Source organism: Danio rerio, chromosome 24 (genome assembly GCF_052040795.2).
Source record: "Danio rerio strain M-AB ecotype USA chromosome 24, GRCz13ab, whole genome shotgun sequence".
Taxonomy (NCBI): domain Eukaryota; kingdom Metazoa; phylum Chordata; class Actinopteri; order Cypriniformes; family Danionidae; genus Danio; species Danio rerio.
The window spans coordinates 1,393,747-1,417,500 of record NC_141044.1 but is presented as its reverse complement, the minus strand read 5'-3'; the positions used below and the strand labels follow the sequence as shown (position 1 = coordinate 1,417,500).

Here is a 23,754-nt window from a genome sequence, read left to right as displayed (position 1 = left end):
TTAATGTTTGTGTGAAAGATTTCGATTTAAAATAGATGTAAATGTCATATTTGACTGTTTTTGGTCTGATTAGCAATTGTTTTAAGGTGCTAGCATAAGCCAAAGGCTGAAAAACCAACAGTGACAAAGTAAATCCACAATATTTGTACAAAATTCATATTCATTGTTAAACATAATTGATCAAAGGGTAAATGATCATGATTATTCATATGCATATGAGAGAACTGCTTTGGGTGGGTGTTTTATGTAATCTTAATATTATTCTTAACTCTTCAAATGTGTTTCTTTTCTCGCCATCTATTTCACTTATATACTCTTTAAAATGTTCTCATGTGTTTATATGAAAACAATCTGAGAGAATTCAGTTGTTTTCTCAGGTAATTAAAATGGTGTATGTGGCAGAATTGTTTTATTTTTATTAAGCATGGTCTTTGGTCAAGCTATTGAAAGTCCCAGTAGAGCTATATGATTAAAGGACAGTCCACACTTCTCACTGACAACATTTCTTAAAGCGTATGGCATTATTTACTTTCATTTTTGTGCTTTGCTGTGTACATTTTTTCTTTTATTTGTTGAATCTCAAGAACCGTTGTGCTCATAACATCATTTGTTTGACCTCATTTGAGTTTATTTTTCAAAAAAAATTAATGAATGCATGAAAAATAAAATTATAAATAAATAAAAAAGTAAATTGTAAATATATTATTTATATAAAGAATATATTTATTTATTTGTGTTTGTTTTTATTTTATATTCTACTTACTACTCTATTTTAAATATTTTTTCTATTGCATTTTTTTATTTTTTGTGAGCACAAAAATGGCATTTCATTTATTTATTTATTCAATTACTTATCATTAAGTAAGTAAATTAATACGTTTAGGTAGAAATCAAGATTCCATCCAAATCGATGTGGAAAATAGGAAGTTATTTAGTAGTGTTTTTAAGCAGTCAGTGGTCATCAAATCAGTTTGATTACCAATGTTCTTATTTTTTATTTTATTTATTTATTATTTTTGCTAAGAATATAACTCAGTTTTATTGCAACATGAAGCCTAAAGCCTCGTTCACACTACAAGCGACTCGCATCAACAAAGCGTGATGTGACCGTTCATGTCAACGGAGAGTGAGTGACCTCCAGCGACCTCCATCTACGTGAGCGACAGCAACCGTTAGGGACCGAGTGACTTGACAAAGTTGAGAATCCTTATACTTTATGCAAATGAAGTGTGACTTTATAGAGTAACTGCCAATAGGAGCACCAGTAGAGCTTACAGTGGCTCGCTCAGTGGCCAGTTGTATTCTTCGTGCTGTAGACCTGCACAGACCTGCATTTGCAGCTGATCGCCACCCAGTGCGACAGGCAGCTACATGATAGTCACTGATAGTATGAATGTAGCATAATATATTATTTTCATTAAATTATCTCTATATAATCTAGTATGACTTATCGTTTAAGAAAGCTGTCCAGTAAATGTCAGAAGTTGTCTGCTACAGGAATCTTTAACATCACCAGATTCAGTGTTTAGAAGTGCACTAAAAAACGATTCATTGGATTTGCTTGGGGGTTTTTTTTAAGGTAAGTGGTCACAAACAATTTATATAGGCTGAATTTGAACAAATAAATTTGAGTAATATTCATCTTAATTTATTTGTTGAAATTCAGCCCACATCAGTTGTTTGCAACCGCTCACCTTAACAAAACTGTGTAAATCAATGAATCGTGTGTCAGTGTTCTGGATGGACTCTGTGTTTTCTGTCTGTGGCCTTATCTGAGCTCCTCTGGCTCTAATAAACATGTTCAAGCATGTTCCTCGTCCCACAGACACTAGTTAGTGGTTAATGGAGTGTTATTCAGAGCCCCTCAGGACTCTGCTAGGGTTTCCCTGCTTTCCAGACGCCTTCGGGACGTAGATCTGCCTTTTTATGGCAGCGGCCTCATAACTCGGCCTGGGAAAGTGCCAGAAGTAAAAGAGACTCGTAACACATTTACTTCATGCACACTTTAGTACTGAAACTCCTTTGTGTGCTCTTGTAGGAGAAATATTTACTACGCAAAGGTGGAGGAGTTACTAAAATATCTGAGTCTACTGCATGCAAAATGTTAGCTTTATGATTTAAGGAAACACATTTTTAACAAAAGTCTCATTTTACAGTTCTCCTGCTGTTAAAAAGTCTAATTTTAGCATCTTTTTCATCCATTCAGTTAATCTACGGGTTTGGCAGGAGTATGTTTAAGTTATTATTTGTTTAAGCATTGATCATTGAATCAGATTAGACTGTTAGCATCAAAGGGTTGCAGTCATTTTTCTTTATGAGTTAAAGAAACACTCCACTTTAAAACAGGCTCGTTTTACAGCTCTCCTAGAGTTAAGGAGTTGAGTTTTAGCATTTTTTAATTCATTCATCCAGTCAGGAGCACTTTTAACTTAGCTTAGCATAGATCATTGAATTGGATTAGACCATTAGCATCAATAGGTTTTCCATAATCTCAGTACTCATACATTTTCTCAGTACATTTTACAGCTCTCACGGAGTTAAAGAGTTTAGTTTTAGCATTTTTAAATCCATTCAGCCAATCTACAGGTTTGTTAGGGGCACTTTTAGCTTAGCTTAGCATAGCACATTGAATCAGATTAGACCATTAGCATCAAAGGTTTTCAATAAGTTTTTATGAGTTAAAGAAACACTCCACTTAAAAATAGGATCGTTTTACAGTTCTCATAGAGTTAAAGAGTTTAGTTTAGCATTTTTTATTCATTCATCCAATCAGGAGATTTTTTTAGCTTTGAATTGGATTAGACCTTTAGCAAGAGTTTCAAACATTTTCTTTAGTTTCACTAGTCTTATTTTACAGCTCTCCTAGAGTTAAGCAGTTACATTTGACCATTTTTAATTCATTTATCCAATCTGGAGCAATTTTAGCTTAGCTTAGCATAGATCATTGAATCAGATTAGACCGTTAGCATCTAAAGGTTTTAATAATTTTTATACGTTTTTATGCGTAAAGTTTTTTGCTTTTTTGAAAAAAAAAAGTCTTATTTTACAGCTCTGCTAGAAATAAAGAGTTCATTCATTTAGTTAAATTTCTGGGTTTAACAAGAGCACTTTTAGCTTAGCTTAGCATAGATTATTGAATCAGATTAGACCATTAGCATCACAGAGTTTCAATCATTTTCCATTATGAGTTAAAGAAACTCTCATTTAAAAATATAGACTAATTTTACAGCTTTCCTAGGGATGTTTTTTGCATTTTGAATCCATTCGTCTGATCCGAGGTTTGGCAGGAGCACTTTTAGCTTAGCTTAGCATAGATTAATTAATCGAATTAGACCGTTAGCATCTCACTCAAAAAAAGACTAAACAGTTTCAAGTAATTTTTCTATTTAATGCTTGACTTAGTTACATCATGTACTAACACTTACACTAAGTTGTTATTTTTTAGGCTGAAATAGCCAGAGGAACTATACTCTTGTTCTGGCGTAATAATCAAGGAAATGTGCAGTCGGGCCATGACTGCAGCTGTGCAATAATACTACACAATAAATTAAAATTGACTAACTTTTATCAATATAACTGTGTGCTGGTCACTTTTAAAGTTCCCTATTGGGGACTATTTTTATGCACTGTGTTATATAATTGTGCCTGCTGCAGCCAAGTCAAGTTACGCCTATTCACCATATATAGTAAAGACTTTTACTGTAGTATGTCACTGATTTTGTTTATTTTACCGTTAAAATCACTATCAATATGATACTTTTTACAGTGCTTGCTTCTTACGTGTATTTCTATTATTATATCTACACTTTAATCAGTTTTTAAGCTACTCAATGCGAGTTTGAGATACAGTTGGACTCTGATCATCTGACATTTTAAAAAGCACATTGTGCAATCAAATTGTAGACATAAACATTCATAAAATCTTTCAAGAAATCAGATGTTTTTATTAAACTTTCTCTGAAATCCAACAAGATGATCTTTGTGGTGATGTTTTGTCTTTTCAATGTTGTGGTGATGTAGAAGAAGAGCTACTGGAAATGAATCAGTGTGTGTGTGTACTTGTTTTTATATCACAGTGCAGGCTTATATCACATGCACACATGGGGACTTTTATCACCGTGGGGACCAAAATGAAAGTCCCATGGGTATAAATACTCATAAATAAGACATAATTACATATTTTGAAAGTGTAAAAATGCAGATTGTTTGCTGTGTGTCGGGTTTTGGGGTATGGAGAGAGAGAATGCATGGCTTGCACAGTAGAAACATCATTAGAGTCCCCACTGGGATATATAAACTAGTCTGTGTGTGTTTGCATCTGTATATGTGTGTGCATGTATGTTTGTGTGTGCTGTGTGTGAGGATAGATGAGGTGGTGAGGTCTCATCACTCTATGTGTTCCCATTTGCTTCTGCAACACAAATGACACCCTGCCGGCAACTTCATGATTACGTCAATTTGTTTGTCTTTGTTTTGATGAGCCCGAAACACACACACACACACACACACACACACACACACGCACATTGGATGCCTGTGGCAGACTCAATCTATCAGTGCTGTGGGGGAATATTGGTGTTTTTCTCTGGAAGGATCTGTTGCTCTTCTTCTTTCTCCTCAGTGCATATTTATAGTATAGATATTTGAATAATTGATATGTAAAAGTAGATTGCCAAGAAATCACCTGCCATATTTGAACCCTCATGTATGATATTCGGCTTATTAATATTTAATCACTTTTTAACCAACAAATAGAAGTTGTGTTTTAACTGATGGCAGCTTGTCTACCAACACAGGGAGAACATGCAAACTCCACACAGAAATGCCAACTGACCCAGCCAGGACTCGAACCAGCAACCTTCTTGCTGTGAGGCCCCAGTGCTAACCACTAAGCCACCTTGCCACCCTTTTACAATATACATAAGAGATGTAAGAGACTCCGAATAGTCATGTGTAGATTTGTGCCGTTTGCAAAGCTTGACTTTGTCATTAATCCTCACTGTGTGAACTAAGAGCAGTTTGAACATTATGCAAAACATCGCTAAGCCTTTTTAGAGGAATTACATGAGTGTTAGTAAATGACGGTAATCAGACAGAAGCCACTGTAATAAATCAGAGCGCATCTGCAGAGTTGTGTGTGTGTGTGTGTGTGAGACGGAGTGAGATGAGCTGAGTTTTAGATGTATACTGTAATCAAGCAGACATTTCTCTCAGCGCGACGCCTCCCAGAGGAGTCAACAGATGCGGCCCATTCAGAGTGGCACATCACATTTTACACACACACACACACACACACACACACACTCACACACACACGTTTACGGCAGTGCAGGATTCATGAGATGCACTTGCGTTCTCTCTCTTTTAATAGAGTAAATGTAAAAGATGGTTTGGTTTTGTCATTTTTAATGTTTTTTGACAGTTTTAGTGTTTTAACTTCCTTGTTACTAAATTTTTTTTCCGTTGTTGGATTTGTTGTTTTTGTCATCCATCCATTTATGCATCCATCAGTCCGTCCGTCTGTCTGTCTGTCTATTTATCTATCCATCCATCCATCCACCCACCTATCTATTCATGTACCCATCCGTCCATCCATCCGTCTGTCCATCTTTCCAATCGTCTATTCATCCATCCATTTATCCATCCATCCATGCATCCATCCATGCATATATTCATCCATCCATCTGTCTATCTATGTCTATCAATCCACCCATCCATATATCCATCCACCCATCAATATATTCATCCATCCATGTATCCATCCATCCATATATTCATCCATCCATCTGTCTATCTATGTCTATCCATCCACCCATCCATCCATCCATCCATCCATCAATATATTAATCCATCTATCTATCTATCTATCTATCTATCTATCTATCTATCTATCTATCTATCTATCTATCTATCTATCTATCTATCTATCTATCTATCTATCTATCTATCTATCTATCTATCTGTCTATCTGTCCACCCATCCATCCATCCATCCATCAATATATTAATCCATCCACCTATCTATCTGTCTATCCATCCATCCATCCATCCATCCATCCATTCAGCCATGTATCCATCCATCCATCCATCCATCCATCGGTCTATCCATCCATCCACGTATCCATCCATCCATCCATATATTCATCCATCCGTCTATCTATCTGTCTATCCGTCCATCCATCCATCCATGTATCTATCCATCCATGTATTCATCCATCCATCTGTCTATCTGTCTATCCATCCATCCATCCATCCATCTATTCATGTATCCAATCATCCATCCATCTATCCATCCGTCTATCCATACATCCAACCATCTATTCATGTATCCATCCATACATCCATCCGTCTATCCATCCAACCATCCATCCATCTATTCATGTATCCATCCATACATCCATCAGTCTATCCATCCAACGATCCATCCATCCATCCGTCTATCCATCCAACCATCCATCCATCTATTCATGTATCCATCCATACATCCATCCGTCTATCCATCTATCTATTCATGTATCCATCCATACATCCATCTGTCTATCCATCCAACCATCTATCCATCCATCTATTCATGTATCCATCCATCCATACATCCGTCCGTCTATCCATCCAACCATCCATCCATCTATTCATGTATCCATACATCCATCTGTCTATCCATCCATCTATTCATGTATCAGTCCATACATCCATCCATCTATCTAGCTATCTGTAAAGTATTGTATTACAGGACAGACCTCTCTCTTTGGAATGACATTAAGCAGAATGAATGATTTCAGCTGAAATCTGAATTCAGATTTCCCTTTCATCTCAACTTTGTTGCTTTTCCCATGAAAGCATCTTCCTCGTCTCCTGTAAGTCGCTGTTATTCATGTATTGAGATCCAGAGCCTGAACACAGGCAGGATTTCTCATTGGGTGTCTCTTCTCTGAGGGGCTGTTTTGATGGAGATAATTTCCTCCGGCCCCTCGAGGCCTGTGTGTGTGTGTTGTGTTGTGGCATTAGGCTTGAATTGTGGTTCGTTCCCGCAGATTATTAAAATTCTTAATCTCTTCTCCTTTCGCCGGCTTCCATTCAAATGGGCTCGATCTCGTCTGCTAATGTGCAATTCATTTCCAGTTATTTCTCTGCTGTTCTGCAGAAATATCACGGGGACCTTTTGAAGCGCTTGGATGAGAGGGGTTTGAATGTGTGTGTCTTTGTTTTCTTGTGTGTGTGTGTGTGTCATTTACCCGCAAATTCAAACAGCAAGGTGAATATTTAAACTTGCAAAGCATTTGAATAAAGAGGAATGTGTGTGTGCGTGTGTGTGCGCGTGTGTGTGCGTGTGTGTGTGTGTGTGTGTGTGTGTGTGTGTGTGTGTTTATATTGTTTGTGTGTGTGTCTGTTTTGTTTGTTTGTTTGTGTGTGTGTGTGTGTGTGTGTGTGTGTGTGTGTGTGTGTGTGTGTATGTGTTTTTGTGACATATCAGGACACAAATCTGTATAATGACAAAAAGCTTATAAATCACACAGAATTAGTTTTTTCAGAGAGTAAAGCTGCACACTATCTCCTGTGATGGTTGTGTTTAGGGGTATGGTGGGGTGAGGGCAGTATAATATACAGTATGGACAGTATAAAATGAATGTAAACCTATGTAATGTCCCTTTTCACAAAAACAAATGTGTGTGTGTGTCTTTGTTTTGTGTGTGTGGCTGTTATAATTAGGGCTATTTCAGTGTCATCGAGATACTATAATCCTTAAATTGTATTGAAATATTTTTTAAGTGTAATATTTTCTGTGTGTTTGTGTAATATGCTCAATATGTTTGTTTTATTTATCAAATCAATCTTAAATTGAAATGAGAAATATCTCTTGGAAGCTAGCTTTATTAATAAAAACTATTATTTTTTTACTATTTTAGATTTTAATTATTATTTTTTAGTTTAATCTGGGGATGCATTATTATGCTTTTAAACGCCCAGATGTAAAGAGCCTGCAGAAAATGTTTGGTTTGTTGATCAGGGGGTTTTATTATACTGTTCTCTGAAAGACACTATTGTGAAGCTGACCAGATATAAGATGTAATGTCATGAGTTTTTAATAATCATCAGGCCATCTGTGAGGGAGACTGAAGTGAAGAACACCTGCACATTCCTCTCATTCCTCCTCTGAAATATGAGCAGCAGGTTTTTTATGAAAGTAGCATCTAATAAAATGATCCAGTATGAATAAAATGTTACAACATATTGACAACATTCCCAGTGTGTTAGCATAACACAACTACTGCATCTTTAAAATCAGTGTTTACAAGATGGAAAATGTGTCTTTGATGTCTCTAGAGTGTGTGTGTGCGTGCGTGCGTGTGTGTGTGTGTGTGTGTGTGTGTGTGTGTGTGTGTGTGTGTGTGTGTGTGTGTGTGTGAAGTTTCAGCTAATAAAATTGTTTTATAACAATAAAATTGTTTTATAACTCTCTGACCATAACTGACCATTTCAGGCTTTGAGCCATATTGTGCCATTTTAGTGACTGTAGCTTTAAATTCAAATGAGATTGTGCTCTTTTCAGAAGAGGGCGGAGCTACAAACACCTGTGTGTCAGCTTAATATATATATATATATATATATATATATATATATATATATATATATACAAAAATGAAATCTCTTTTGCATATTAAATGTCATTTTTATTTGCTTGTTTTATTGCTCGTCATAAGTTTTGTAAAGGGTGTTTAATGAATAGAAAAGTTTCTGTTTTGTTGGATTTAACTGCGTTGTGCCTTCGCTGCGTTGCGTTCGCTGCGTTGCGTTCGCTGCGTTGCGTTCGCTGCGTTGTGTTCGCTTTGTTGTGTTCACTGCGTTGGGTTCGCTGCGTTGCGTTCGCTGCGTTGCGTTCGCTGCGTTGCGTTCGCTGCGTTGCGTTCGCTGCGTTGCGTTCGCTGCGTTGTGTTCGCTTTGTTGTGTTCACTGCGTTGCGTTCGCTGCATTGCGTTTGCCATGTTGCGTTTGTTACGTTACGTTCGTTCGTTGTATTTATTCATTTGGTGCATTCATTGCGTTATTTCGTTTGTTCATTGCGTTCGTTCGTTGCGTTTGTTCGTTGCGTTCGGTCGTTGCGTTTGTTCGTTGCGTTCGTTCGTTGCATTTGTTCATTTGGTGCATTCATTGCGTTCGTTCGTTGGTTCATTGCGTTCGTTCGTTGTGTTTGTTCGTTGCGTTCGTTCGTTGCGTTTGTTCGTTGCGTTCGTTCGTTGCATTTGTTTGTTGTGTTGCGATTGTTCGTTCATTGCACTCGTTCGTTCGTTGCATTGCCTTGTGTTGGGTTTGTTGCATTGCATTTCGTCTTCTAAGGCGTAGCTCATTTATTAGAGAAGAAAAAACACCACAATGGCAAATCCCAACGCATAAAACTACACTTCTCTGATCAATATTTGATCCAGTTAATCAAGAAGTGATGATTTAGTTCTCCTTTGTTTCTTAAACACTGCTGTAATTGCTATAATATGCGATATTCCAGTTTTCTGCATGAATTAAATTCACGTCTTTGGACAGAAATCTGTCTAATGATGAACAATCCTTTTTTAACCTCGAGAGGATTATATAGCAATGTTAGTCAAAGTTTCTTATTCACTGAGTAACCAGAAAACTTGACCTCTTGATTTCTCAACTAAACACCCAGAGATCATAGGTCATGGATCAGACAGCAGCTTAACCCTTGACCACCATTTGTGAATCTTTGAAACTTCCTGACCTGCAGGTAAAGGTGTTGCAGTGATGCTGGATCTCCCTCCAGTGCATTAGCGCTCCTCAGAGAGTGTTTAATGTGGTTCGGCTCTTGTTTGTCAGTCTGCACCTGTGGACCGCAGCTTTAGGAGATGTCCTGAAGTCTTTAGCGGAGCACAATTATCTTCTGGAAACAGTCATGAGTTCAAAGCCGGCTAATCCTGGCTGTGATTAGCATTCTCCTCTGTTTGACTTCATACCTGCCCGCCGTACCAGCATCTGCGCCCACTAAACACACTCAATAACACCTGCAGCATCTTCTGTCCGGTTCAGCTCCTTCATCACATTCAGACGGCTGTCTTCAGGGGTTTGAGAAGATCATCCAACTGCTCCACATGTTGCTATTGAGATAAGGCAGTGGTTCCCAAAGTAGGGGTCACCTGGGGATTACCAAAAATCAAATTAATTTTATTAAACTATTAGAAATACTATGTTTTATCTAACAAGATCTAAAGAATACTGGTTAAGAGTTGCGTTTAACACACACACACACACACACACACACTGTATTGTATTTTTTTCCATTGTCGGAAAGAAAATGTGTTGTTATGTTCATATTTGTTCATATGTGGTTGCTAGGGTGCATCTTGATTGTTTTTGTTGGTTGCCAGGGTGTTGCTATACTGTTGTGTTTGGTTGCTAGTATGTTGATTTGTGGTTACAAGGGTGCATCACGGATGTTCTGGTTGTTTAATTGGGTTTTTCAAGGGTTTTCAATTTGGTTGCTAGGGTGTTGTTAAGCTGTTCTGTTTGGATTCCGGAATGTTGTTATGTGGTCGCTAGGGTGCATCTTGGATGTTTTTGTTGGTTGCCAGGATGTTGCTTTACTCCGAGCTCCTCAACAGTCCTGCTTTTTCTCAGGAGGTGAGGAGGTTATTGGCTCCTCTGAGCCTGAAAATATTTCCCGTCATTGGCATGACAATACACACAAAAGAAACAATTATTCCATATCTCTCTATTGAAAATGACTTCTGATGCGTTGACTAATTAAGCTCATCCAGCAGGTATTAATGAGGGCTTTGTTAAGCGTCATTACAGTGTTTCCACACTAGTGGCTCTTCAGTCTAGAAGAGCTGCTGGCTTTTACATCACAGTAATGGAGCCAATCATTTCCCAATCTGCAGAGCTCTTCTCCTCCAGACGCTCATGCTCTGTGATGGATTGTTCAGGAAGTGTCCCATAATGCATTGCTGCTGCGTTTCTGCTTTAAAGGTGATCTGATGGAGCGGCTCTTCAGGCTCGCAGCAGGACTGAAGCGAAGCACTGAGGAAATTGGCTGATGTAAAGAGCGCATTCAGATGATTGCATGATTACCAGTGTGTCCTTCTCTGGGTTTGTCATCTGGCCAATCATGAGCTGAGTCTGTAGTCACTGGCTGCACGCTACACTGAAAACAATATTGATTGAATTTACTCAATTATTTTCAGTTCAAGTTTATTTGTATATCGCTTTTCACAATAATTTTGCGACCACATTTCAAGATTCTGGCAACTGCACAGCTTAGCAACACCATGGCAACCAAATTGAAAACCCAAACAAACAACCAGAACATCCAAGATGTGACCTAGAAACTACAAATCAACGTTCTGGCAACCAAACAAAACAGAATAGCAAAACCCTGGCATCCAACAAAAACATTCAAGATGACCACATATCAACATGAGAACAGAACAGCCTATCAACCCCATATCAACATAACTGAATACCCTCGCAAAACCTTAGTCATTTATTTTTAAGTAAGTGGTTGCACAAACAATTTATATGAACTGAATTGGCGCAGTGGGTAGCACAATCGCCTCACAGCAAGAAGGTTGCTGGCTTAAGCCTGGGTCAGTTGATGTTTCTAGTGGAGTTTGCATGTTCTCCCTGTATTCTCGTGGGTTTCCTCCGGGTGCTCCGGTTTCCCCCACAGTCCAAACACATGCGCTATAGGGGAATTGATGAACTAAATAAGCCGTATTGTATGAGTATGAGTGTGAATGAGTGTGTGTGGATGTTTCCCAGTGATGGCTTGCGACTGGAAGGGCTTCCGCTGTGTTAAACGTGCTGGATAAGTTGTTGGTTCATTCCGCAGTGGCGACCCCAAATTAGTAAAGGGACTAAGTCGAAAAGAAAATGAATGAATGATTAAATTCAGCCCATTTAAATTATTCGGGTCCACTTACCTTTAAAAATGTAGTAAATCTATTGAATGATGTTTTTCAGTGCATCTCAAGTCTATTCGTAACTGTTTCATTTGCCAGCGAATTCGTATGAATTAGTACGATCTCATTCGTACAATTTAAGATGATTTGTTCATCCACCAATGAGAGTTGGGTTTAGGGGTGGGGTTTAATGCCACACCTCCTTTTAAAAATCATGTTTTCCTACGACTGAACACGAATTAGCCTGACAAAAAAACAGACAAAATGTAAAATAGTTACGTTTACTACTTAGATCAGGTGGGAATATCAGCATGAGAAACACTGAGTACACATCTGCTGATGTCAAATAGATTTAAAATATGAACTTTTTCAAATATGTACTTTGTGTCTTGGTTATATTTAGTAAACGAATGCTCAACCTGAGACCAGTCGAGTCTGAAATATTGTGTTTTAGGTCTTAAATATTTTTTAAACAGTTCTTAGTTTTCCTTTGTTCATGTATTGCTACCAAATCTGGCCAAAACCCATACAATCATCTGAATAAAACTTTAAACTTTTTATTTAAAAAGATCATTTTTTAACTTTATTTATCATAATGGTTTAATTATTGTCCTTACAATAACATTTGTTTAAAGTTCTCCATGTATTTACTGCTGAGGACACTGACCTGGACAGATTGTTGTGCATAAATTTAGTTTATTATAGTTTAAAACTTTTACAACATTTGTTTCTTTTTCTTTTTTTTTAAAAAGAAAGTTTATGTTGTAAAACATGTTTATAGATAAAACTAGAGCTTGCTTGTTTTTTTGTTTTTACACAATATTTAAAATATTTTGCAAAAAAATTATGTAAAATATTATTATTTGTAATAATAATATATTATTGTATTATTAAATGTATAAAATAATAAAACAATTTGATAGGGCAAATAAAAATCTTTTCCATTTGGGTAACTTGAAAAGTTTCTTAGTCTTTAGCCTTTTATGGGTCTAAAAATCCATTCATAATGGTCTTAAAAATGTCTCAAAGTCTTGAATTAAACTGTGAAACCTGCAGAAACCATACAGTATGTTATTAATTATCACAACTTTATTAGTTACTAATAACTTGAACTATTTAACTAGTAACTAATAATTTATTAGGAATGAACAGTTGATATGATTCATAAAGAGTTTTTTTTTTTCGTTATGTCAGATTTACATGTTCAAAAATGTAAAAGTTACAGATAGTCAACCTGCTCGCTCAGTTTTAGACTTGTTAAAGATTCTTTTGGGCCGTGTAGAAATAATAGAAAACCATACAAAGCTGATTTGCTCATTTTTCCAGCACCCTGCTCTAACATATACATGACCAGATTCATTCCAGTTTCCAGTTCCACATGTGTTATTTTGCTCTTAGTTCTGCATGTGTGATGTGCCAGTCTGTCTGTGTGGTTTTGGTCGTGTACAGTAAATATGACAGCACATGCTAATTCACTGTAAGCTGTAAGAGTGAGCAGGACTCGAGGAGTAAAACTCAACTGCAAGCTGAGACTTTCACACTCAATTAGCGAACGCTGTCTGTCTTTCAGAAGCCATTCATGGATCTAGTGTTTGTGTTTTTGAAACACTCGAGTGTGTCGTGCAAACATCGACTTGCAGAGAGAAGATTAGACTTAGAAAAAGACTAGATGTGTGTGAAAGTCTTACTGACATCTGGATTTTATCTGCTAGCAAATTGTGCTTGTGCTTTGACATTTATGTTGATTTGTATAAAAGCTTCTGCTCAATGACTGAAAGTAAATGCATATGAAGGAATATTTGCTTTGTTTTGATGCTTTCCTACTTAAAGGATTTGATTCTAGTGTTGTTGTTTTGGAGAACACCGTTTAACCCTCATAAGACATTCAGATCATTTTTTTTTTTTTCTAAAGGCATTTTGTTTATCAGATACAACCTTTTAAAAGTCGACACATATGTTACGTGTTTAGGTCAATTTGGACCCTGTATGTGTGAGGGAACATTACATCAACATTTTTCTTCTTTTAATTTATTAATCTATGAAGTTATGATGGAAACAATTATGGAGAAACTGCTAATATATACCCTTTCTAGCTGATTTTTGCAACAATTATTTTTATAAAATTACTCGTTATTAAAAGAAACAAACATTTTTGAATAACAAAAAGAGGTAAAGGCTGTAATACTGTGGAAAAAAATGTGTATTTTTTATTTAATTTTTTTAATTTAGTTTAATTTATTTTTATTTTATTGTACTTTTTATTTTTAATTTAATTTATAAAAAATTAATTTAAATAAATTTATTTTAATAAAATAATTTATTTCATTATTATTATTTTAATTTTTTATTTATTTTAGTTTAGATTTATTTATATTTAATTTATTTTTTTATTTTTTAATTAATTTAACTTATAAAATAAAATTCATTATTAATAATTATTTTATTTAATTTTATGTAGGAACTAGTATTTTATTGCACCATGAAAGTTATTTTAAGATTTTATTAAATTCAGTTAAACTTAATTTTAAGGAGAACAGCACAGTTTAACCCTCATAACACATTAAGATTTATAAAGTCACACACACACACACACACACACACACACACACACACTAAGAAATATAAGTATATAAAAAGAAACACAAACGTTACATGTTCAGGTGATTTTGGGCCCTGTATGTGTGAAGTAACAACTTCAGAAGCTAAATGTCTTTAAATGAGTAGCACATTCATGTTTATTCATAAAATTCAGTATTAACAATGCACAGAAGTTATGCATTGATAGCTTGGCTGAAAGTCTCATGACCTTTTGTCTTCAATTCCAGGTTAGACAGCGTGGTGAAGGTCTCTGGTTCTCCAGATTCTGGCGCAGATTTCTGACAGCGGGTTTATTTGGGCAGCGGCGGGCCACAGATAAGCAGGGTCTGCTCTCTGGAAGGCTGACAATAACAAAAGGCCTCTGTCTGTCAGGGCCCGGAGCAGTGTCACCGTCAGACGTCCAGCAGATAACAGCACCGAATAAATGGAGCATTCCAACAACTCCCTCACTCAGCCCTTCCCACAATCCTTCAGTGCCAGGTGAGTGAATGAAGCGTTCACAGAGAAAACATCCAGCTGACATTTGAGCTTCCACTGGTTCATTTCAGTGGCAGCGTCCCAAATATCATTCTTTATTGTGCCAAACACATCATTCAGACTTTTATAAATGATTCACCTATTCAAATGATCCATTTAAAACAAGTCTCCGGTAAATGATTCACTTATTCAAATGATCCATTTAAAGAAAGTCTCCGGTAAATGATTCACTTGTTCAAATGATCCATTTAAAGAAAGTCTCCGGTAAATGATTCACTTATTCAAATGATCCATTTAAAGAAAGTCTCCGGTAAATGATTCACTTATTCAAATGACCCATTTAAAGAAAGTCTCCGGTAAATGACTCATGTATTCAAGTGATCCGTTTAGAGTGAGTCTCCAGTAAAGGATTCACTGATTCAAATTACCCATTTAGAGTGATTCACCAGTAAATGACTCACAAATTCAAATGATCGAGATTTTCCCAAATGTTTTCCTATCATTCCTATCATCCACTCACATCATTCAGAGTTTCATAAGTCTGCAGTTTATGATTTACTGATTCAAATGATCCATTTAGAGGGATTCTTCTGTAAATGATTCACTGATTTCCGCAAATGCAGCCTTCACTTACTCATTAATGGATTCATAACTAATTCAAATGATCAATGTAGAGTGAGTCTCCAGTGAATGATTCACTGATTCAAATGATAATTTTTTTTATTGAGTCTCCTGTAAATGATTCACTGATTTAAATGGTCGATGTGGTGTAATTCTCCAGTAAATGACTCACTGATTCAAAATATCCATTTTGAGTGAGTCATCAGTAAATGATTTATTGATCAACTCATCAATTTAAAGGGATTTTCCAGTAAATGATTCACTGATTCAAATCATCCATTTTGAGTGATTCTTCAGTAAATGATGCACTGATTCAAATGATCAAGTTTGACTGATTTTCCATTACATTATTCACTGATTCAAATGATTTGTGTAGAGTGATTCTCCAGTATATTATTCGCTGACTCAAACTGTCTCTTCAGAGTGAGTCTTCAGAGAATGAATCTCTGACTCAAATGATCATATCAGAGTGAGTCTTCAGTAAATGATTCACTGATTCAAATGATCCATTCAGAGTGAGTCTTCAGTAAATGATTCGCTGATTCACATGATCCAGTTTCGAATGTTTTCCTATCATTAATGCAGCATCAATAACACATTTCATAAATGGCCCTCAAACATATTGGCGTTCAAGGATGACAAACGTCCGCACATGAATCCTGATGAAACGCAGCCTTCACTTTCTCCATAATGGAGGTCAGCACATCCATCTCGTCCGTCCGCAGCTCATCAGACATATGTACGACATACATTACAGCTCGTTGTGTTTTTCCTCTGAGCGCCGCTGCCATGTGTCACTGTCAGGACCCGAGCCCCGAGTGATCAATACAAGTCATGTTTGCTGGGTCAGTCAGTGGCCGCAGTACAAATGATGACGAGAGAGACAAATTAAGAGACTGTCACGGCTGCGTCTCCCTCAGATGAGCATGATCTGCAAAACAAAGGGTCACATTCGTCGTCATTTGTACATCGATTCAGAGTATATCTTAAAGATAATGATGGGTTAACAAGGCCCGCATCTGGAGTCAACAACACACATGCTTTAGTGAACGCAAGTCTAGACTGATAAAGCTGACAGAGACGTATCGCTGAATCAGAGGAGCATGGGCAAAACACATGGGGTCAAAGAGGGTCAACAGCATCAGTGTGTCAATCACTGCTGACATCTGACTTCACCAGACACTGCAGACATGATTCACTCAAAGGTGAACATAACCAAACACCTGGCAATGCATTGCGGGGACTCAGATAGTAAACAGTCCCTTCAAAGCAGTCTCTCAGGCTCCTGTCTTTAACTGTTGCTGAGATTACTAATAATATTCATATTTAAAAGCAACTGTGAAATTAAATTGTGTCAGACAGACAGATAGAAATATAGCTGGATAGACAGACACATAGACAGACAGACATATAGACAGACACATAGACAGACAGACATATAGACAGACAGACAAATAGACAGACAGACAGACACAGACAGATAGACAGGCAGACAGACAGACAGAAATATAGACAGACAGACAAATAGACAAATAGACAGACAGACAGATGCAGACAGATAGACAGGCAGACAGACACATAGACAGACAGACAGACAGACAGACAGAAATATAGACAGACAAACAAATAGACAGACAGACATATAGACAAACAAATAGACAGACACATAGACAGAAAGACACATAGACAGACAGACACACAGACACATAGAGAGACACACATAGACAGACAGACATATAGACAGACACATAGACAGGCAGAAAGACACATAGACAGACAGACAGACAAATAGACAGACAGACATATAGACAGACAAATAGACAGACACATAGACAGACAGACACAGACAGATAGACAGACAGACAGACACATAGACAGACAGACAGACAGACAGAAATATAGACAGACAGACATATAGACAAACAAATAGACAGACACATAGACAGAAAGACACATAGACAAAAAGACAGACAGACACACAGACACAAAGAGAGACAGACACATAGACAGACAGACATATAGACAGACAGACATATAGACAGACACATAGACAGGCAGAAAGACACATAGACAGACAGACATATAGACAGACAGACATATAGACAGACAGACATGCAGACAGACACATAGACAGACAGACAGACAGACAGACAGACAGACAGACAGACAAACACATAGGCAGACAGACACATAGACAATCAGACAAACAAACATACACATACATAGACAGACAGGCAGACAGACAGACAGACACATAGACAGCCAGACATACATAGACAGGCAGACACATAGACAGACAGACATACAGACACATGGACAGACAGACAGACATGTAGACAGGCTGACGCATAGACAGACAGGCAAACATACACATAGACAGGCACATAGATAGATACATATACAAACAGACAGACAGACAGATGACACGGCTGCTCAGTGGTCATTCCTCCAGCATGTATAGTCTCTGCAGATCTCTGTCTGTGTAAACGCAGCTTCAGGCTCTGTTCCAAATGATGAGGCTTTTTGACACAGTGACACACAGACTGTTGGCCAGCACTCTCACATTTCACAAAAGGCCCTGCTGACCACCCTTCTGAACCGTAAAATCACAAACGGGACGCCCTGCAGTGGAGTCAGACGGCCGAGTGTGCATTAGAGACACAGACTGAACTCTTATAATGGCAGACCATGAGGAGCTGATGGCCTTCAGACAGAAACCCATCAAGACCTTGTACCAATTTCTCTGCTGTGCTTTGAAGACGTCCTCATAATCCACTCGGGCTTTTGTGAAACACACTGACTCGTCAAGCGACTCCTAATTGGGCGTAAAATGTGACGGAGGCAGAAGTTGTTCAGGGTTCAGAGACTGAAGCTGAACATGTAGAGAGATGAACTGTGGTGTGTAAATCACAGCCACTGAGTGACCTTTAACCCCCGATCACACTCATCCTACATATTTCTCTTTTACTCTTGCTCACTTCCATCTCCCCCTTTTTTACTCTCAAAATTCATTCAATCTTCTTATGCTCTGCTTGCATCGCAGCTTCATTGGTTCTGTATTTTATAAAAACTGTCAGAACAGTTTAGTCAGAACTCAAAATGTTTGTGTGTGTACCTTGTTTTCCTGATGTTGTGGACCACGTGTCCCGACAAGTATAGCAGTACCAGTACATTTTGAATTAGATGAATGAATGATTGGATGGGTGGATGAATGTATGAATAAAAGAATGAATGATTGGATTGGTGAATGAATGAAGAATGGATGGGTCAATGGATTAATGCATAAACGATTGAATGGGTGGATGAATGAATGATTGGATGGGTGGGTGGATGAATGAATTAATCAATGGACTGGTGCATGAATGAATGATTGGATGTGTGGATAAATAAATGAATGCATGAATTGAATGATTGGATGGGTGGATGATTGGATGGGTAGATGAATGAATAGGTGAATGGATTGTTGTAATAATGAATGAATGGATTGTTGGATGAATGATTGGATGAATAGGTAAATGAATGATCAGACGAATGGGTGGATGAATGATTGGATGTGGATTAAAGAATGAATTATTGCCTTGATGGATGGATGGGTGAATGAAAGAATGAATGATTGGATTTGTAAATGAATGAATGAATGGATGGGTTGATTTATGAATGAATGCATGCATGAATTAATTAATGAATGGATGGGTGGATGAATTAATTATAGAATGGGTGGATGGATGAATGAATGAATTGGATGAATGATTGGATAAATGGGTGGATGGATGGATGAACGAATGAAATAATTATTAGATTGGTGAATGAATGAATGATTGTATGGGTGGATGAATGAAAGAATGAATGATTGGATTGGTGAATGAATGAAGAATGGATGGGGTGATTTATGAATAAATAAATACACGGTTGAATGTATGAATGGATAATAAAATTAATGGATGGATGGATGAATGAATAAATGAATGATTGGATGGGTGGTTGGATGGATAAATTAATGAATGTATATATGAATGAATGGCTGGGTGATTGAGTGAATCTATGGATGAATGGTTTGTTCTGTGGTTAAATGAATGGATGAATGGATGGATGAATTAATTAATTAATCAATTAATGGATGGATGGATGTTTGGATAACTAAATGAATGGATAGATGAATGCATGGATGGATGGATGGATGGATGGATGGATGGATGGATGGATGGATGGATGAATGAATGAATGGATAAATGGTTCTGTGGTTAAATAAATTAATGGATGGATAAATTAATGAATGATTGGATGAATGAATGAATGAATGACTGAATGAATGAATGATTTTAACAGTCCAAGGCACTTGTGAAGTGTAATTCTCTTCCTATAAATGCTGCATTTCTCTGGGTTTGATGTGTCTGTCCTGTGTGGAATGGCCTGCAGTGTGTCTTGAGGGTTCAAACAGGCTGATTAGTATTTGAAAGTCATGTGTGTGTGAAGTGAAGCGAGGCTGAGGAATAATAGACAGGCGGCTAAAACATATTCACAGCTGAAGCGCTCTGACATTACGCTGCCACATTCAATCTGCTCCGGCCGCAAGACAACAAACACAGCAGATACTGAACACTCTCTGAGGAGCACTGCAGCGCTGCCTCTGCTGATAAACCAACCTGTGTGTGTGTGTGTGTGTGTGTGTGTGTGTGCGTGTGTGTGTGCGCACATGTATGTAAGTATCAGTGTGTTTGTGTGTGCGTGTGCTTGTGTGTGTGTGTGTGTGTGTGTGTGTGTGTGTGCACATGTATGTAAGTGTCAGTGTGTTTGTGTGTGCGTGTGTGTGTGCGCACATGTATGTAAGTATCAGTGTGTTTGTGTGTGCGTGTGTGTGTGCGTGTGTTTGTGTGTGTGTGTGTGTGTGTGTGTGTGTGTGTGTGTGTTCAGGAGGGTCTGCATGTCTTTGTTTGTCTGTCCGGGTGTGTTGTTTGTCAGGGGAGGCTTTGTTTATTCAGAGTCTGCTGTAACAGTAGCTGTAGACACACTGACTGCCGAGCTGCTCTTACTGTTAATGCTTTCAGTGCTAATAATGTACCCTTCAGTTCAGATCTGGCCCATCAGTTCAGTTCATCTGTTAGGGGTGCGTTCACATCTGTGGTTCGGTTCATTTGCTCCAGATCAAGAGCAATAGATGACGGCGTTTTCTGCCGTCTTTGGGTCTAATTCACACCACACTGCTGGCTTTGGTCTGAACCATTTGAAAAGAACCAAAATGCAGTCATGTGACAAAATCCACATCACTCATTGGCGGAAGTCGGTTTTGGCCGCTGAGCCGAACCAGACTGCATTTTAAATCTAAAAAACTACTTTAAAAGGGCGAGGCAGTGGTGCAGTAGGTAGTGCTGTTGCCTCACAGCAAGAAGGTCGCTGGTTCGAGCCTTGGCTCAGTTGGCGTTTCTGTGTGGAGTTTGCATGTTCTCCCTGCGTTCATGTGGGTTTCCTCCGGGTGCTCTGGTTTCCCCCACAGTCCAAAGACATGCGGTACAGGTGAATTGAAGAGGCTAAATTCTCCGTAGTGTATGAGTGTGTGTGAATGTGTGTGTGGATGTTTCCCAGAGATGGGTTGCAGCTGGAAGGGCATCCGCAGCATAAAAACGTGCTGTATAAGTGGGCAGTTCATTCCGCTGTGGTGACCCCTGATTAATAAAGGTACTAAGCCAACAAGAAAATGAATGAATACTACTTTAAAGCTAGCGTACACAAGCCCTAAATTAACCGTAGTGTATGAGTGTTTATTTGGGTGGGTGTTTCCTTATGCTGGGTTGTATCTGGAAGGGCATTCGCTGTGTAAAACATATGCTGGAATAGTTGGCGGTTCATTATGCTGTGGTGACAGTTGATAAATGAGGAACTAATCTGAAGCAAAATGAATGAATGAATGACAAAAAAGTAAGGACAACAAATATTTGTATAGTGCTTTATTTTAATGAATACAGTTAATCAGGATTCAACTACTTACATTTAACTTCATATTTTAGTTGGTTTGATTGATGTTGAGATAACTAGAAAAGTTCATTTGATTTAACTAAAATGTGGGAATATTTCAATGAAAGTCAAAAACAGCCACTAACATAACCAAACAACACACAAGGGTTCACTTTTAACCACTCAAAACACACAGACGCAGCTAAATCCCCTGGTGATTTAATCAAGTTATCTCCTCCATCGGATGTAAGTGATCTCTCTGTAAAACAGTGGCTGATTCTCATGACCTGCGACAGAAAGCTGACAGGAAGGGATCAAACATTAGCCAAACCCTGAGCGCCGGGGGTTTGAGTTCTCCTGTTTCAGCTCTAATCTCTGCTGTATCTGTTAATCTGTGCTCTTGCAGACTGTGGTCAGTGTGTGGACTGTGATGTGGTCAGGCTCGGACACCTGCTGTGATAATTACTGAGTAAACACACACATGCTGAACGGAGACAATGAGGCCCCGTTTACACTAATGCGTTTTAGTTTGAAAATGCATAAGTTTTGCCACGGTTACGCCATCCGTCCACACTACGCCGGAGTTCTCGAGCGCCGAAAACGGAGCGTTTCGAAAATGCTGGAGAGGCCGTTTTCATTCTGAAACGCTGCTGCTCCGTCTCTGTGGATGATGAAAAACGGAGACATCTGAAAACGGAGGCGGGGCTGCAGACATTCTCCTCTCTGATTGGGGCTTTTCCTCAATATTAAGTAGCCTAACACACACAGTTCAGTCCTGCATCCTCTCCTTGTAAGTTCAGACTTCGCAAGTTTGATCAAGGCTGCAGTCTCTTCTTCTCAGTTTGATATGGAAAAGCAGACTATACCGAGGACACGGGTAAATCTTCAAAGGGAACAGTGTACTTTATAACTTCATTCACATCACCCTGGCTACGTTGTTTCACTTTCTCAACAATAAAATGTAAACATGATTTAAGGAACTGCCTATTTTCATTTTAGTATTAGCAACTTAACAGACAGCAGAAATGTTGAGGCGTCGTGCTGCATATATGAGCGTCATCTTCACTGTGTGCATATTTATAACAAAACGGAGCCGATAACAACTGCCTCCTTTCAATTTCAGTGAAAATATGAAACACACCCTCTCTTTTTCTGAATATCAGTTTTAATAATCGATAATGGCCATTATAAAAGTATAACATACAATAAGTTTATACATTATAGGAAATAAAGGCAAGCGATCAGTCAATATACAGATAGTCCACGTGGTTAAATTAATCATTAACTTATCTTTGCGCTCAGCCAAAACACGTTACCTGAGAACAAGTAATCGATTCCAATGATATATTCCAAAGTCGGGGAATATATCGTTAGATAAAGACGACAAGATGAATGAAATATCACGTTTAATAAATATAGTGAGATTGGATCCAGCGGGAGATGCTTGATGAGAAGTCCGACTAGCAGAGCTCTCATCTGGGTAGATGGGCTGCAGCGCTTGCCCGAGAGTGTCTGTGTGGTCACATGATGTGCGTTTTCAGCGTTTTGGTGATGACGGAGAGCTGTTCAGAAACGCTGGGTAAAACGCGAGTGTGGACGCGGATCGTTTTCATTCTAAAACACCGTTTTAAAACTAAAGCGCACTAGTGTAAACGGGGCCTGAGAGTCTCATGGCTGATCTCAGGACAGCGCAAAACTAAAAAAGTACAAAAGTGTTCCTCTTAAATTTTTGAGGTGTTAATATATACTTTTTAGGTACAAATATGAACCCTTTAAGTACAAATGTGTACCCTTTGAAAAGGAACCACCCCAGTGACAGCTCATGTGCCTTTATTTCTGACAGTGTAGATACATTTAGTATGTCGTCTGAGCCCATGCTTCAGTCCTTTTCCAGTACTTCTTTTTTTCTCTGCTGTCTTTCATCTCTCTTCTAGCTTGCACTTTTCTGAGTAACTCTAAAACTTTTCAGTGCCTGATTTGTCTCCGGATGAAGGTGTCAGCTAAACGCATGGATGTAAACATCTGGCTCTGCCACTGGTCTGGTGTTTGGAGGGTTTGGTTTTGACTCCTTTTGCATAGAGAAGTAGATAAGCTGAACTTCTCCATTCCCAAATATCAGGCCCATTTCTTTCTGACTTGAAGAAAGATCAAAAGAGGATCCGTCTCATTTGCAGCCCGACTCTGTCTCCGCCATGAGGGAA

At 38.1% G+C, this 23,754-nt stretch overlaps 1 protein-coding gene across 16 annotated transcripts in view; it reads left to right on the top strand.

Moving 5' to 3' along the window:
- nrp1a (neuropilin 1a) overlaps nucleotides 1-23,754 on the top strand; it is a 418,289-nt gene that overhangs the window by 245,889 nt on the left and 148,646 nt on the right. For all 16 annotated transcript variants that reach the window (XM_087308241.1, XM_087308239.1, XM_087308237.1 and 13 more), the window contains one exon: nucleotides 14,734-14,986. In XM_087308241.1, the coding sequence (XP_087164367.1) occupies nucleotides 14,734-14,986 (253 nt within the window). The remainder of the gene's footprint in view (nucleotides 1-14,733; nucleotides 14,987-23,754) is intronic.